Raw genomic sequence first — 17,963 nt, 5'->3', positions numbered from 1 at the left:
GGGGGGGGGGGGGGGGGGGGGGCGCTGTGGCGTGCCTTCTGCCCAGGTCCTGCCCCTCTCCATCATCGGCCCTCCCAGGGTGGGGCGCACTGTGGGCCCCAGTCAACCGGCAAATGCGAGTCTCTGGAAGAGCCTGACCATGGGTTGGACATTCTGGAGCCCACCCCCACCCCCACCACGTCCACTGTGAACTGGAACAAGATAGACCTGGGTTTGATAGAGGGGAGCCATTCTGTTCACATTATACAGAAACCTTTTTCCTTTTTCTTGCTTGTGCTGAAGCAGAAGCAGATACTCCTAATGACCTCAGGCTTGTCACTGAAGTGTTATAAATTCAGCTGGAGCCCTTGAACTGCCTTTAAATAAGCTGCTTTAGGTAAGATGTCCAGTGCATGCATTGTTTAGCTTTACGTTGCCAACCTTCTCTTCTGTGCCAAAATTTTTGAAGAGTCATCTGTCGTGGCTACAGGTTGTCCCAGCTTCCTTCTACTCACACTCGTTTCTTTATCCCTCAGAAAATATCTTCTGTCATTATCTTCTACTAAAGGTGTCTGCAAAGGTCAACTATCAATCCCTAAATTCAGCATTCGTATCGGATCCTATCCTTTTGGACCTTTTTTGTGGCACAGGCACTCCTGTGGTTCCTGCCTCCTTCCTGGCTCTCAGAAGACTGTTCTAGATCTGGATTTCTAGGTGCTGATAACTGGCGTCCACACAGATGGCCAGCAGCACTTCAGACTCCACGTCCAGGCTCCTCCCTGCCCCCAGATCAGCTCCCCTCCCCCTTTTCCTTTCTCAATGCTCTTTGAAACTACAGGGTCGTCTTTGATCCCTGCCTCCTTCTCTCTCCTGTAGACTGTGGGCTTCACATGTGTTCATTATCCATCCAACACTCTAATTAATCATTTGATGAAAGTCCAAGAAGTAACAGAGCTACAGTTGGACCTGCTCTGGAGAACGGAGCAGGAGCTCTCCCTCTCTTCTCCACAGCCCTTTGGAAACTTTGACTCCAGAGTCTATCCCTAGAAAATCTTTATTTCTAGTCTTGCTGCTGGAGGTCCCCACAGGTAACCCAGAGCCTCAATTAATGTGCTGGCTCCCTAACCCTCCATTCTCGTCCTGTCCAGTACCTCTCGTTCACCACTTCCAGATTCATGGGTCAAATAAGCAGTTCCAGTGGACATGCACCCTGTGGCACAAGCCTGGCTGCCTATGGAATACCTACTCTCTCCTTTCTCTGTAAGAAAACCCACATTCTGTTCAGGTCTGGGCTGTAATGTGCTCAGGGAAGTTGGGCCCCTCCCTCAAAATCACGGGATAACCATGTTGGCCTAGACCAAAAATGGTAATGCCATTCCTCTTCCCAGTGATTGATTTAGGGGAGAAAAGTGTAAAATTTCTGGTCTATGGGACCAAGATAAATGCTAGCTAGGCATTTCTGTAAATTTATCTCCCTGATAAAAAGAGATATATGGGGCTTCCCTGGTGGCGCAGTGGTTGGGAGTCCGCCTGCTGATGCAGGGCACACGGGTTCGTGCCCCGGCCCGGGAAGATCCCGCATGCCGCGGAGCGGCTGCGCCTGTGAGCCATGGCCGCTGAGCCTGCGCGTCCGGAGCCTGTGCTCCGCAACGGGAGAGGTCACAACAGTGAGAGGCCCACGTACCGCAAAAAAAAAAAAAAGAAAAAAAAAAAAGAGAGACATATGCCCAAGGAGAACCCTTCTGCCTGCCTCTTGCCTTTGGATGTGATTTTGGGAAGACATAAAGATGAGTGGTGGCCGTCATATTGTGACCTTAAGGGGATGACAAGAGACACTGACCTCAGCCATGGTGTCACTGAATTAACCAACTCTGGAATTATTTAAGTCCAGATTTCTTGTCGTGTGCAATTATATAATGTCTTTATTATTTAAACCACTGTTTGTTGGATTTTGGGTTCTGTGTTTACAGCTGAGAGCACCGTACTGATAGCTCCCTCAACACCACCCAAGGGGTCCCCACAGTGATTAATGAATCAAATATGAACTCTTTGCTCTAATATTCAGTGCCCTTCCTGGGTACAGCCCCAGTCTAATTTTTGAAGTCATTTGATGCTGCACTGGACAGTTACACTTCCTTGCAAGCCAGACAGAAATCCTGTAATCTCCTGACACATGCGCTATTATTTACTTCACTCAGCATGTGTTCCTCATGTGTCTCAACCTTCAGTTGTCAATTCTCTACCAAGCCCTTGTTCTCCATCTCAACCCCCTTGGGTGCTCTTTGTAACCTTATCATGGGATTTCTCCAGTTTTGCTGTTTTGCAGTTATTTATGTACATGTCTTGTGTCCCTCAACTGTAAGATGCTTAAGAGCAGAGTTAAGTCTTACCCATCCATGTGCTCTGCAGTGCTCAGCATGGTGCCCTGAACATAAGCAGAACTCAGTAAATGTTTGCTCAGCTAAAATAAGCCCTGCTTTGACCTGTTTTATTTTGCCTGTGAGTCTCACAAAGGGCTAAAAGCATTTATCTCTTGGAAATAATCTGACTTTAACCTTAGACTAGTGTCAACCATAACCTGAGGACTGATTAAATGTAAAGACTCATATATGCTACTTCCAAACCGTAAGGGAGGTTTAACTGAAAAATGCAGCTCAACCTCTTACAGCAGAAACATCATGAATTCCCTGTATTTAGCCTCCAGCAACATGTATCACTAGTTTAACTTAACCTATTCACTCTGACAAAATAATATTTATTCAGTGGGTCACCACTTTATCCTGTTTTTACAAGTGGTACTTGTTATAATCCTTTTCGAATTTGCAATATTATAAACTCCTGAAACACATTTAGTACAGAATTCTGAACAGCGAGAATCTTTTTCGAGTTGGATCAATTCCATGTCAAGGTCCACTTCATGTATATGTTGCTAAAATCTCAAAAGTCCACAGGCCAAGTTTTTTTTCCCTAAAGAATTGAGACTTGGACCATTAAATACTTACAGTTAACTATTGAACAACACGGTTTGACCTGTATGGGTTCACTTAACAGGCAAATTTTTTTTTTTTCAATAAATACACAGTCGGCTCTCCCTATACTTGGGTCCTGAATTTGCAGACTCAGTGAACTGTGAATCCTGTACTATGTTTATGATCGTGGTGGTTTGAATCCTCGGATGCCCAACTGAGGATACAGAAAACCGACTATGGGACCTTAGCATCCTCGGTGGGTCCCGGAAGGAATCCCAGGAGGATACTGAGGGACAACTGTATAACCATAACAGTGCAGCTAGAAAAGAGCCACGTGTTCATTTCTAATACCATCCCCTACTTTGCAACTATCTTTAGCAGGATATGTTGTTAAATCAATACTTGCTTTTTTCAATGATTAATTATAGGGGTTTTGCTGAGAATTATCAACTTCACATCACTTAAAAAGTTCTAAGTGAAAATATAAATTAGGTGAATTAAGCTTAAGCCTTGATTTGCTTTGCTTACTTTTCACCAATTAAAATACACTGCATTAAAATACATTTCCTCTTATTTCTAGTCATTTTTAACACATTTGGATTTCATATATCCCAAGGAAATGCTTTCTTTTTAAAAACACCTATATATAAAATAAATTCTATTGTGTTACCTTTTCATTTTAAATTTATTAAAAGTACATTGAAAGTTAGTTTTTATATCCTACATAAAACCCTAGTGAGCAGGAAGATTTTGATGTCAAAAATGCATTTTCAAATGCATAAAATATTGCCTGGAGATTTCCATACTGAAGTGTGAACAAAGTTTACTTCCGGAGAGGAAGGCAGAATTGTAACTTTTATATACTTCTTCATGCACTCCTTGTACAATTAAAATTCAATCTATAGAATTTTGTTTTTTAGGTGGATGAATGCACTTGAGAACACTGATCTACCTTGTTCCCACTTACACTGATAGATGTGGAGGAAGGTCTCGCTGAGCTTGTTGGTGAAAAGAGGCTCAGGAAGGTCCCGGAAGAACTGCTTAACCATATCCGCCACGTCGTAAGCGGATTGGTCCTCGTAGCTGACGTTCTCAGGAAAGCTCTCGTTCATTTGACGTAAGGCATGGATTCGAGACTTCACGCCTGATTTTCGAAAAAGACCCACCTGAAACAAGCCACAGTGACGTGTTAGTGAGGCCGCCTTTACCCCAGACGTTTTCTTCCTACTGCAAGCACGCTGACAGAGATGAGAAGGCAATGGGACCAGGACTCGATGACTTGGAATTGCATCCAAACTAGTATATTGTAAATTACTAACTTAGCTACTACGTCAGGCAGTAGCTGAACACTGACTTCCTCTCCCATTAAATGAAAATAAGAATAATAGCCCACCTTACAGGGCTCCTGAGAAAATACACGTGATTGTGCTTTGTGACTTGTCAAGTCTTACAACATGGTAGACGTTATTTTTTAATCCATTTATTTAACAAGTAGTGATTAAATACCCCCTATATATCAGGCACACTTATATCTTCTAAGAGTCATTAGTGAGCCGGTCAGACAAAATTCCCTACCTTCTGGTGTGTATACTTTAGTGGGGGTTTTGAGAAATTTCTGCCAATGGAAGGTTTGGTGGATCCCAGATAGGTAACCATATCCAATGCCCCTTTGAGGGAGAGGTTTATAGGGAATATGCTCATGAAACAAAATATCGTTAAGCACATATTTTGATTGACGGGTCTTACTTATATGCTTTTCCTTCAGAATCCTTGTAACATATGCTTCTCATATGACGCACTTACTACTCTACCTGGTTAGTTATTATGTGTAGAAGCTATGGCTGTAGTGAGAATGATTCCTAAGTGGCTTTTCTTCAGACTTCAAGACATTGTATTATGCCTGTTTCATCCTTAGGGCTTAGACTCGTCCTCTGCTTGATAAATGAATGGAGCAATAAGGCACCATGGGGATAATGCCCCTAACAGGAACGAGCCAGGGGGAGCAGAGCCCGATGAGGATGGAGGTTCCTGCAGTGGTTTCCGGGTTATGCTGCGGGCTCTCCCCAAGTGGACCTGCTGTCACCCCAAAAGAACTGAGCTTCTCTGGGAGCCCAGGCTTATGGTGAATTCGTATGTCTACTATTTTTAAATGCCTGTAGGGCACTGAGTTTCTCAACACTGGTTCTTCAACCCTCAGGCTCCACTCTTTTCACTCCCCAAGGGCTCACTGGTTGGCCCACTTCCACATTCCCAGTGGTCAGAGAGGTGGGCAGCGGCCTCGAGTCAGCGCTGCTCGCCCTCCTTATTCCTGGAGAGACATGCCAGGTTGTCTCACTGGCTGCTCTGTGTGCCAGGCCGGCCTCGACCCAAGCTCAGGGGTCTGAAGAGAGCTCTCTTGGTTGCTGCTATAAACAGAGAGCAGCGCTAATTCTTTTAAACTGCATAACAGCAAGGGAAGAATTCCAAGCAATTGGAGAATACTCAGGTTTTTGTACACGTCAGCTGAATGGATCGCAGGGGCAATTATACACCGCTACTTTTTGTGGCAATAAAGAGAATTCTTAGTAATACTTCTTGGCGTTCCAAGGCTTACCACCCTAATTTCACAGCACAGGATATTAAGGCATAGTGTCACTTAAAATATTAATTGCTTTCTTTTTTATTCTTAAAGTTTGGAATGTCTAGAAAATGCAAAACATTGCCAAGAAGAATCTAAAGAGCATTTCTGTTCCTCTGGCAACTACTCCAAATTTCATCAAAGGGCATGAGAAGAAAGCATGTCCTGTCAAAAGAAAAGTTCAAGATGTCAAATGAGTGATTATCGAAGTGAGATCCAGCCTTGATATGTTTACATCTCAACTCTTCAGATTCTGGAAGGAGGCCCGGGACCGTGCCTCAGGGCTGTGCTGCGCGGGAGTTCTCAGAAGCCAAGTGCCCCAGAGGTGAATTCCTCAGTGTGACTCACAGTTATCCTCCTGTGAGTCGGTATTATTCCATTTGAGAATTCCTGTTATTATTATGTTCTAATGGTAGAGAAATATTGATCGGATTCTATAAAAGGAATAAAGCAGACAAGTGTTTGTAAGGACATCGCAGAACGAGATTCCTCTTTGGTCCTCTGTGTCTTGCTGGCTTTGAATTTGGGTGCACAGTGACGTGCAGGTACACACACATCCCAGTGATGTTTTCTTTGTATTGTTCTGTTTCCAAGTTTCTTTCTAGTTTCAGCAAATATTGTGATTTTAATTATTTTAGACAGGTCTGGAGCTCTCCAGCTGCGGGCTCCGAGCTGCTTGTTCTGACTTAGATCTCACAGGATGTCCAGAGGGTTGTCAGGTATTTATTTATTCTGCCTCAATTTCTGACAATAACCTTCCCGTCCCACCCTTATCATCCAAGGGACGTGGGAAATATCTGTGGGTTCTGGGGATTTTTGTTGGAAGCACCAAAGGAAAGTTTTTTTCCTAAGCCTAATAAAGTAAAGGTGGTCTGAAATCAGACTCCAGATGTTGGAGTGGAGGATGGCGGAAGGGAAAGATGGTAAGGGCGCCTGTCTTCAAAGATGTCACTGAGCTAATGTAAGAACTAACCCTGGAACTGTCCTGCTTCCTGCCTTCCTGTCATGTGACCGTGGGAATTTTCTATAGTTTAAGCCATTTGGGGGCAGGGCTTCTGGTCCCTGGAGTGAAAAACTCCCTGGGCGTGGTAAATAGAAGCTTCCTCTAGTGATGTGGAGGTCCTGGAACCAGAGAGAAGAGCTTCTCCTACCCATCATCATAGAGCAACCAGGGGTGTTGGCCCATGGAGTTGGCAACCATCATTTCTTCTTCTGCAAAAAGCTTTCAGAGCAGTGATAAAATATGCATTTTTTTTTTTTCTAAGTAAAAAGTGGAGGACCAAAGAAACCACTTTAAAATGGGTTTCTTCTAAGGGCACCCTTGTCATCATAGCCAATGGGAGGCAACTCCGGACCCTTCAGCTTCATTACGAGGAGGACCCAAGATGTGTGAAATGTCTTTCATTTGCTTCCGTGTCTGTCACTGGTGGGCGGGTGACCTGGGTAGACACACGGGGACCCACACTTGGTTTAACGTTCTGCGGTCACCGTTTTGAAATTCTTCATAATTTATATGCACTTTCATTTTGCACAAGGCTCCACAAATTACACAGCCGGGCCTGCTCTCATGTACCTCGAAAGCACGGCTCTAAGACTCTCTTAAAAGGTAAGAATAGAGGTCAGCAATGGGAAATCCATTTTTTTAGCTTTTCTCATGCACATAATCTCTCATTTTAAAGATAAAAGGATGAACAATGAGTGTTGCTCTGATCTAGTTTTACTTTCCTCTCTCTTTAGTCTTCCACCCAAAAACTCAGCTATGACAAAGCAAGGACTCAAAGTATAATTTAAACAGATAGGCGCTGGAACATCACTCATCTTACCCGAGGTAGGCAGCGGGGAGGGTGATGAACAGGCGGCAGGTCGAGGACACTTGTACTGAGTATGAAGTGTCTTCCCAGCATAATTGGGCTTTTAAAACTTACTGCTCCACTAGAAGGAGAGCTTGGGCATGAGTGCTGCATTAGAACTCAAATTTCATCTAAGTAATATTAAATCTCCTACTTGGCATCCTGTTTATGCTAATCCTTGCAGCGCTTAATGATGTTTGTCAGGACTTGCATTTCCTCTTCTTCAGGGATGTGCTCCGCTAATGAAGAAAAGTTGCTTTTATTGAGAGAGAGAGAGAGGTTCCTAAGAACAGTATGTGGTGGGTTCTTATTTGGAGCACTGCGGGTTCAGCCACTCTCTGCCGTGACTTCATATTCATCAGGGGCTGCGTATAACCTATCCTTCTGTGCAGTTGATGCAGGGCAGAAATAAAGCTCAGCCAACAAAGCCCGCTCGTCTCACAAACTGTTGTGTCTGAATACAAATGGTTCAGAACCGAAGGCTAAAACTCCCTATTTCATCTCCAGCCAGCTGCCAGGGCAAAAATGGATACACTGTGTTTCCTCATGTGGAAGCTGTTCTGCACTTGGGGGTGCAGGAGGTGGAACGGTGGTCTTGTTTCAGGACCCTGTAGGGCCGTCTTCAGCTGTTTGCGATGAATGTTTGAGAAGAATGCGTAGCATGAGGGAGAGAAGCTGAGCTTACTGCAGGAAGCCTCCCTCCCTGGGATGAGGGGCTGAGCCTTGGGACAGTCTTGCATGGTGGTTCGAGGGGACCATGTAGAGGCAGGCAGGCAGCAGAGAAGCCAGTTAAGGGGGGTTTAGAGGAAGGGTATTCTGAGACCCTCTGGTCTTGCACGGCCGGGGGGCTGAGATCTCAAGAGGCTGTGTAGACCTGAGTCTTCCCCTCAGAGGACGCGCCGTTGGCGAAGGAAGGACCCTCATCTCGTGTGTGTCCGCTCCTTCCCTGTGACTCTTGTCCCTCCTCTTTTCTGATTCGTTGGCTTTTATTTGCTCGAGTTTGCTCTTAAATCTCTAGAACAGTCTTCCTCCTGAGCCTGGTTTTCTTCGATTCTTATTATGTTTCTCTAGTTTCCCCTGGTCCCTTCCTATGACCACCTTCCTTCTTCACAGGGACCAGAGGGGGGCTCTGTGTGCTGCCCACACTGTGTGCTGATGAAGGGGAGGGACATACAAGGTGGGGGCCCTGCTGGCGTTGGGTGCCCCATAAGGGGAGGAACTGGATTCCACGGAAGTCCCTTTGACATCTTGAGGATTTTTTCTTTTGACGGACACAAGAGAAGGGTTGCCTTGTTCACTGCGGTTACATTTAGAATCAGTATATTTATGTCTATGAAATGAGTCCTTTCTTAGAAAGTTTTGCCAGCATACTGTTCTTCTGTGTGGCGTTCTTCCAGATTTAAAAAAAAAAAAAAAAAGTTATAGGCCTGAAATGGAGGCTGGGAATAAGCCAGGGAGTAGAGATTGAGGGGGTTTTGGTGCCACTGTCCTTCTCTCTGTTCATATGACTTTGTCTTCCAGCAGGACACTGGGCCCAGTAACAGTAGTGATGCCAGTGATACTCATTATTCAGAATCTGCAGGGGGCGGGATTGCTTTCCATTCCACATAAAGACTATGCGGCGAGGAGAGTGGTGGTATTACGATGCATTTATACCCAATCTTGTTCGAGAAAGAATTCAAGGTGACTTACAGTGATCTATAAAGTACAGTAAGATGCAATTAAAGATAATAGATGAGAGGACTAGAGCAAAAGGAAAATAAAGGTAGAAAAGGTTAGCAGGAAGTAGGAATGAGGTTCACACACAAAATTCATGCTCCCAAATTATATATATTTACTACAGGCAGAACATGCATTTGGCTTCAATAATTCTAGCAGCCAGTGTAGAGAGGAAAACATACCCAGCTGAATGAGACTGGTGTACCTAATATAAATACAGACCAGTTATCTAAAAACAACAATTTTTTCAGGTGCTGGGGCCAGAGAAAAAAATTCTTTCATTCTTACAGAAAAGACACCACATGATATAATGATCAACATCATCAACACAATCCTGAGAGTGAATTCATCAATGAGTTGTTTAGGGCCACTTCTCAAAGTGTCCCTCAATGCTAGAGATGGCATCACCCCAAAGTCCACTGGGACAAGCAATTCTAACAGGTGGTAGCAAAGTGCACTTGTTAAAAACTTGGACTCTGCAGATAGATCTTCAAGCAAGTGTTGGCTCCACCATTGCCTCCTAGGGGCTAACCCTGCCCAGGGTGGATATGGGATTGGGATACATAATATGATCCCTGAAACATGCTGGGCACGCAAGAAAGGTTACTATTATTGAATGAATGGCACAGATGGCCTGCATTTACTTTAAGCATTTCTGAACAAACACTATTTTCTCTGAATAGAGCTTTTGCTGATAAGCATCAGCTAGCTGCCTATCCATTAGAATGTTTGGAACAAAATATTTTCTATGCTTGGTAAAAGACAGAGCCAAACACTCTAAGAGAACCAGCCAAGAGGGCAGATGAGTCTTACATACCCTTATGAAAATTGAGAAGCTTGGAAAAACATGCGTCCGGATAACAGGCTACTCTCCACAAAATACAATCTTGGGTCTGTACTAATAAACCAGTAGAAGTACAATTGAAGCCACAAAGTCCTATGCCAAAGGGCATGGTTGCAGTACTTTCAGGACTGCAAAAGAGATTAATTAGAGTGGGTATTTCCAAATATTCACTTGAGCCCACCTCCCCAAAAAGTTTTCTCAGTAAAATACCCACAGACCCTCTACCTTTGATTAAGGTGTGCTTTTGATAAAAACTCTAAAATTAAAAAAAAAAAAACAAATCTAACGCTTAACAAACCAGATTCAATGGATTGCTCTATTGGGATGTTATCCACAAGTCAATTAATATTGGGGCATCTGCCAAAGATGAGCACCATTAGTTTTAGACACGTGGTTCTATCGCCCTTTTCTGGGAAACAACAGGCAAGCCATCCAGGCCATTTCTCAAACAAAGCAGCCATCACCACCACAACAGTAACAGCAACCACTGTTACCCTCACTATAACATCTAAATATGAAAAAATGTAGATATGTGTATTATCTAAATTAGGAGTGGGAAGGGAGAATGGAATAATGCATTTAATTCAATCAACAATGGCATCGAATGAAGTTACTCTCATTCTTACTGAAAACTGGTATCGGCTTCATCAAGAGACCATCTTGATAGCGTGATCTCAGCATTGGGGTAGAGACAAGCATCAGTTCATGAATTCGTGTAGCTCAGCTAATTCCTGTCCACTGAGCCCAAGGCCAAGGGAAAATCAATGAGAAGTGCAAATAATCTTAGGTTGGCACAGGTTATTCACAGGGCATTACAGAGTATGATGAACAAAAGCCGTTATAGAATAGTTGCCTGAAAATACCCCCACTACTCAAGGCTGTAATTTATCAAGCAGAATTTCATTTTGGACTGAATGTCTAACAGAGAAACTAATGAGTGTTAATTCTGAGGAGCAAAGGCTTGGCCTGGTTAATTATAGGATGGGTTGCATTCTGGGCCAATCAGAGTCCACTACTGTGATGCCCCCCCCCCGCCCCACCACAGTCCTGGAGACAAAAATGATCTCCAAGACTTTTGTTTAGCTTGAGCTTTTTAATCAACTCCACAAGATGAGGGAATATTTAATTTAGCTGATATTATTTTCATATTTTTAAAAGATTTTTTGATGTGGACCATGTTTAAAGTCTTTATTGAATTTGTCACAATATTGCTTCTGTTTTATGTTTTGGTTTTTTTGGCCCTGAGGCATGTGGGATCTTAGCTTCCCGACCAGGGATTGAACCCACACCTCCTGCATTGGAAGGCAAAGTCTTAACCACTGTACCACCAGGGAAGTCCCTATTTTCATATTTTACTTGCACATTTTAAAAAGATATAAATAAATTTTTTGAAAGTCATGGTGCTGCTTCAAAAAAATTTTAATAAAGGGAGATATAAAGACCTAATTCTGTTTTTAAAAAAAAAAGACAAAGAGGGATAACAGAATGCTATGAAATTAATGGTGGCACTGAGACCATAATTAAAAGGAAATGCAGTAGACAGCTTTACTCTCAGTTTCGGGGGAACGCAAATTAGCCATCATGGGTACAAATGATTCACATTAGCTTTCTGCAGTCACTCCAGGGTGTCCTTCAAGTTGCCAGTGAGGAAACATCCTCACACAGCTTGACAAGGATGTCACCTGGTCAGATTAAATACTGACCTATAAAGATCACAATGCCTTTTATTTTGGAGAGGCATGTCTTGTCTGATCCTGGACAGATCTGGCTCTGCCTGGCACTCCATACATCCCAGGCTGTGTTTGGGATTTACGACCCTACCTGATCGAGGCAGTTGCTGCGTAGATACCTCAGGGCTTGCTGGATACTTTGTGGCAGGGGCTGTCCCGTTCTCTGGACGTGAACGATGAGAGGAATGCCAAAGACTGTCTTGTCTCTGTAATCAGGAACTTTCATCCTCTTCATGAACTTTGGAACTGCCCTAGAATTCACAGAAAGCAGGTCATGCACGCCTCGTGGAGCACACTGTGGGGACAGGCTGTGAGAGCAAGAGGGAAGCCAAGCTTTTGTTGGAATATTGGACAAGCACCGGGGGGTTCAACGTTTCTCTCTTAATTACCCACATTACATGGAAGGACTGTGTGTGCCCCGTGCCTCTGTTAGACCTCTAACTATTAAACAGCATGACTCACGTTAGCAGAATGGATTTATGGCCCTGCTTTCAAATCAAGTGCTCGACTTTCCAGTTTAATTGTGACAGACACACTTCTCAAGTGATAAACACTTAAACGTCCCCAACAAGACATAACAAAACAAATTAAAAAATACATCAAGAAGAAGAAATCTGGTTGGGGTTGGGGGAGAAAGAAGGGGAGAGAAGATAAGTCACATTCCTAGACTATTTCCTTACTTTTCTAAAACCAGTTGTACCTTTTAAAGGAAATTTTAATACACAAGCATATATTGATTTGACCACGCAATTTATAACTTTCTAAAATATTTTTATAAAAGCATTGCCGATTCTTCTATGTGACAATTAACAACACATTTTATTTTTTTTCAAATCCACCAAATCATCTAAAATAGGTCCACATTCAAGTTCCACCATATGCTTTTGTCAATCCCTTATTCCAAAGGTTTCCTGCATATTCTTGTTTTCATTTGCCAGTGAAATAAAAGCAGAACTGTATTTGAAGAGTTCAATGCTCTTTGAATGTAGCAGTGCTGTAAATGGCTGCATTGGGCCAGAAGGTACAAGAAACAGATGTTTCTTTGCAAACTGCCAACGTTACTTGATGGTGAGTTTATTTTTAATGTCTCTGTTCACAACTAATTACTCTTTACTTGTCCTTTTTCCTACTTGGAGCCTGACTGCCTTCCCTGGAAACTGACAGAGAGCTACAAGTAAAGCAATGCTTCCTGCAGGCTACATCACATCGAAGCTTTGGCAGCCCAGAGGCGGACAGTTAGGCAGAACTCTGGGCCTTATTTTCAGGAGATTGGCAGTGAAGGCAATGAACGGATTCTTCAGAAATCAGAAAGTAAATACTGAAGTGTTCGCGATCGCATACTGAGCCCTGGAACAAACAGTCCCCTCCTAGGTGAATGGGCTACGTACCACGTCCAGCCGTGTTTGTTGGACATGGAGTGCTTTTCCATGATGGCCGTGAGGCGAAGCAGGGAGAAGCGCTGGAGCAGGTTCAGCTGGCTGGCTGTCTGACCACTGATGTGGGGCGATGCCGTGGACGGCTGCGGCTGGTGTGAGAGCTGGAAGCTGTTCCACCGGAGTCGCCTTTACCGGAAAGAGCGTCAGAGAAGCCAGTCACAAAGGGCACGTGTTATTGGAAAATACAGGATGTTATTAATTGTTAAGTAGCTAATCAAAATAGTTTCCGAGCCAAGAAGACCACAAAGCAAATGGAACAGAAGACACAAAATGTACAGAATAAACAGAAGAAACTATTTTTCCCAAGTCTGATAAATCTGGAAAAAGTCATTATCTGTTTCATTAGGAGGCTTAAATAAGTGATATAATAAATTTTATGTGTTTGTTTATTCCTAAACTCATTCCCAAAGTGTTGAAAGCAGCTGAGACTGTGTGTGTGCGTAAGAGAGAGAGAGACATTCAGACAGACAGACAGTGACAGAGAGAGAGCCAGAGATCGCAAACGTTTGGCAGCTGTCGAGTACTGTCACACTGCTGTCTTGTCTCCGCACCCTGACTGGCGAGCAGCACGGATGAAGCACTCCTGAAGTGATGACACGTCACTCAATGAGCCCCGAGAGCCATCACTGCCTCAGTGAGAAACCCAGCAGCACATACAGTAGGCTGTTCCTACTGCTTAGGCCCTGCCAGGGCCATTGTCTAAGGAGCTTCTGAAATGGTCGTTGAACAACAGCTTTTATGTACTTATTAATCGGCATTTTCAAGCCAAAATAAACTTACGAAGTGTGTATACACCTTAGATCTCAGAAATTTCTCATGGAGTTTTTTAAAAGTTTAAAATTTGGGGTAGAGATGCTTTGCAAGGTCATGGGAAGGGCCTGTGCACAGGCAGTTGACCTTCTCATCAGTGCTTTGCACATAAGAAGCTCAAAAATTTTTTTTTGCATAAAACCAAGACTGAATTAAAGGGTAAACACTAGGAGAAATGAATGTGAGTTAACATGGATTCAATCACCACAATATCTGCACAAAAGACATACTGCTGTTCAAATAATTCCCAACCACATACATCACTTAGGACAGTGTTAAATATTTAGAAGGTACTCTATAAATGTTTGTTAAATACATAGACCATAATTATTATGAAATGGATTAAACATCATTTTACAAAGTCATGCCACCAACCTGTTTGGCCTGGTCAGAGAGGCCCCTACTCCAGAGTCCCTCCTTTCTCTGACCCCAGCGGCCTCTGATTCATTAAGAGACGCTCCATCTCTTTCCACATCACTGGGTGTTGTCCGACCTTCGGAGACAGAATTGCCTTCGAAATCTAAGGTGATCTGACTAGGAGCGGGGAAGGGGCAGAAGCCAGCTTCTCCGGACAGTGCATTATGTGTCTGCAGTTCAGGTAACAGGTTTTTGGACCAGTCATCCACTACCTCTTGGAGCCCGTTGACATGATGCAGAATGTCGTCCAAGTGAGGGAAGAGATCGTCGTTCTCCAAGTCCAAAAGATCCCCGGTGCTGGCATACAGGTGGGAGCCGGGGACGTTGTCATAGATGCTAACTCGACTCGCTCTGTGGCAGGACGCCATGAGCCTGGGCTCCCCGGCCCCAGGGCCCAGCCGTCTGCCCGGGGAGACGTTTCCAGTCCTCCAGTTAACCCTGCTGCTATTGTCTGTTGGTGAGAGGCTTTCGATAGAGAGCGCCTTGGGGAACGTGCCTGGTTTGTGGTCCTTGGGAATGTGCACCACCAAGTTCTCTTGGGAATGAAACTCACGTGCGTGGTTTTGGTCCCCTGCACCCCGCAGTGCTGTCCCCGCCAGCACATCCAGGTCTTCTAAGTACATGCCTCCGCGCTTGTGGGCCTCCTGGCATCTTCGCTCCTTCAGGCCGGGCGTGCTCACCCCGCTGCTGCTGTTTTCCGACGGGCTGCTCTCACCGCTCCATTTGCTGGGGCCCGGAAGCCCTGTTTTGCAGGCAGCGGGGGGTGAGTTCTGGAGATCTCCATTTGGAATCTGGACGCACTGCATGGCCTTGAAGGACTCGGGCTCCTGCTGCAGCACCGGGCCGCTGATCACCAAGCCCCCGGTCCGCCCTGACCCCTTCTGCCTTCCCTGCGCTCCTTTCCCTCGCAGCGTTTCCTTGCGTTTCAGAAAAGATTTGGCTCTGGCTCGGGTGGGCTTCTCATTCTTTGGGTGCAAAGGGTGCTGGAGACCGTCTCTGGGGGATGGCGGGAGGCTGCTGCTGCCGCCCAGTGTGGCGTCCAGCATGGCTGGGCCGTGGGCGCAGTACTGCCCAGGGCCGTCTAAGGCCTCCCGGCCGGCGCCGTAACTGGCCGGCTGGCTGCGGCCGTCGCTCCCGCCGCTGCTTTCGCTGTGAATGGAGCAGACCTCGGGCTCGCTCAGATCGGTGAGGACGCTCTCACTGCTGATCGTGTTTCTCATCGTAATGTCTCCTGACGACCCGTTTCTGTCTCCGCCGGGAAACACTGCGTGGAGGTCGTCCACGCGAGACCACCGGCGGCTGGTCCTTTGGAAAGTCCATTTGTTGCTGATGCAGAGATCTTCCTCATCAGAGTCGTCACCCTGGGAAACATCAAGGATGACGCGCATTTACAGGTGGCTGGGATGGAGAGGGGAATCTAGGTGAGCACAGGCACAGTACCCCCACCTCCTTTTTCTCCTTCCTTCCCTGTCGCACGTGCTCTCTGGGGTTCCTGGGCACCTTTGCTGGGTCCCTCCACCTTCTTTATGGTCCCTACACCCTCTTCCTTCCCAGTAGCTGGAAGATTCCTTCCCAACCCGCGAAGCTCTCCTTTCAGTTTTCCCTCCTTCCTCTGAGAAGCTTCCTTGCCTGATTACAAAGAGGACGTAATTACCATCAACGAGACAGCCTAAATATAAAACACCTGCAGTTCCCCTTTCCGCATAGAAACTTAATCCTGCCATAGAGCGCAGTTACTTCTTCCCTGAAACCTCTTCATGGAGCCCTAGGACCATGTTTCCAGCTTCCCTCTTCTGAACCTCGGAGCCAGCACTCCTTAGTCTCCCAGACTTGATTCTTAGCATATGTTCCCTGTGTAAGTTGACGGCAAAATTATCTCCGAATTCCTGGACGTAGAAACTTGGGAGCTACTCTCGAGAGCCCTGGTGGAGGACAGTCCAACCCAGCCTGCACGGCCGGGCCGGCCTTACTTGGTTTTAATCAACCCTGAATTGGAGGGCCTTCGGAGGACACGCTCGTCCTGGTGCCAAGGCCCCACTGCTCTCCCCTGTCGCACCTGCTGCACCTCACACTTTTCTCTTACTTGTCTGGCTTCTGCCTGAATTCGTAGCCCCTGAGAGAGGACAGTCTGGTTCCCAGAGGTGGCTTTGCTTAGGCCATCTGAAGAATTTCCTTCTGAGATGAACAGAATCACCTGCGCCTTCTCCTCACCATGCGTGTGACCAAGACCCAACTCTGAAATGATTCTCAGATCTGCTCCCCCACTCGCATCTTCCCATTCCCTAGTGCAGGTTCTTGGCACCTCTGGCTGGGTTATCACAGTAACAACCAGGCCAGCATCTTCTCCATCTGAACAGCTTTCCAAGTGTAATCCAAGTACGATCACAGGATTTCCCAGTTTAGAAGCTTTCAGTTTCCCTCAGCCCTCCTAAGTGTTAGTATGGCATTCGAAGCTCTTTCGACCTGACTGCAGTGTGCTTTTCTTATTTCAGCTGTTCCTCCCAATCTTCCTGCATTCTGTTCTCTGACCCACAACTACGCCCCAACACCCAGCTCTGTTACAGGATTAAGAGCCTAAGGGGTATATATGGTCCCCACATCCTTCCCTGGTCCCTGACCATTCTTGGGTACTCAGCTCATGTGTCTCTTTGAAGTCTTTCCTGACAGCCCCAAGGCAGTGACTGCACTCCCTCTGTACTCCTGTAGCATTCGGTTTAGATCTTTATTGTAGCATTTATTATAATACTAACTTAAACTCATGTCACAAGCACCCACTCTCAACAGTTACAGGTAAGCTCATCAAGCATATAGTAACTGCTCTCTCTCTCTATATCTATATGTGTGTGTGTGTGTGTGTGCGCGTGTGTGTGTGTGTGTGTGTATTTAATTGGATTAAGTTTATTTCACTTTACTTTGACATCTGGTTCTAAGACCTGGTTCCCAGTGCTAGTAGTTAATACCAGTTAGACTTAGGTGACTGTACACAAGTTGCTTACTCTCTCCAAAGTAAGTTTTTATCATTGATAAAATGGGACTAAAAATAGGCCCTGCCTCATAGGTTCACTGTGGGGATTAAATGAAGTAATGCATTTAGTACTTAGTAGTTAGTAGTCCCTCACTGAGGAGTATTTGTTCATTTGTTATTTTTCAGTGTCTGTTCAGTGGCTTCTGTGCTACCTGTCCGTGTAAGACAGATGGCTTATCTATCTTTCTACATATCTGGCATCCACCTTATCTCCTCTGGACTTTGCAATATATTGTTTTCAAGGAAAAATAAACAGATGCTTAGTCAATAAATGTGGGATCTTCCCATTCTTATTTATTTCCTGAAAATCTAGGTTTACATGAGTTGGACTAAATGACACATTTGAAGTTTCAAGTATAAGGTGAAAGAAGGTAGAAAACCATGGTACTCACAAAGAATTCCATAGCTGTGGGAACACAGTAGGAAATTAGCTCTGAGTTTTTAAAAAGTTGTACAAAACTTTGGTGAAAGAGTTTAAAAACTGTACAAATGGAAAAAAAGGCAAGACTATAGGATGATGAGTCAAAAATATACTTTCTTTGTAGCATTTTCTACTTCCTCTTTCCC

General features: G+C 44.9%; 1 protein-coding gene across 1 annotated transcript in view; it reads right to left on the bottom strand.

The window, feature by feature from the left end:
• STARD13 (StAR related lipid transfer domain containing 13) overlaps window positions 1–17,963 on the bottom strand; it is a 181,402-nt gene that overhangs the window by 15,629 nt on the left and 147,810 nt on the right. The window contains exons 5-8 of the mRNA XM_007464251.1: window positions 14,330–15,732; window positions 13,097–13,270; window positions 11,800–11,959; window positions 3,916–4,114 (exon numbers count right to left, since the gene is read on the bottom strand). Coding sequence (XP_007464313.1) covers window positions 3,916–4,114; window positions 11,800–11,959; window positions 13,097–13,270; window positions 14,330–15,732 — 1,936 coding nt within the window. The remainder of the gene's footprint in view (window positions 1–3,915; window positions 4,115–11,799; window positions 11,960–13,096; window positions 13,271–14,329; window positions 15,733–17,963) is intronic.

The sequence above is a fragment of the Lipotes vexillifer genome, unplaced genomic scaffold, assembly GCF_000442215.2.
Source record: "Lipotes vexillifer unplaced genomic scaffold, Lipotes_vexillifer_v1.1 scaffold120, whole genome shotgun sequence".
Lineage (NCBI taxonomy): Eukaryota > Metazoa > Chordata > Mammalia > Artiodactyla > Lipotidae > Lipotes > Lipotes vexillifer.
The sequence above is the reverse complement of the archived record's forward strand: the minus strand, read 5'-3'. Positions and strand labels throughout refer to the sequence as shown.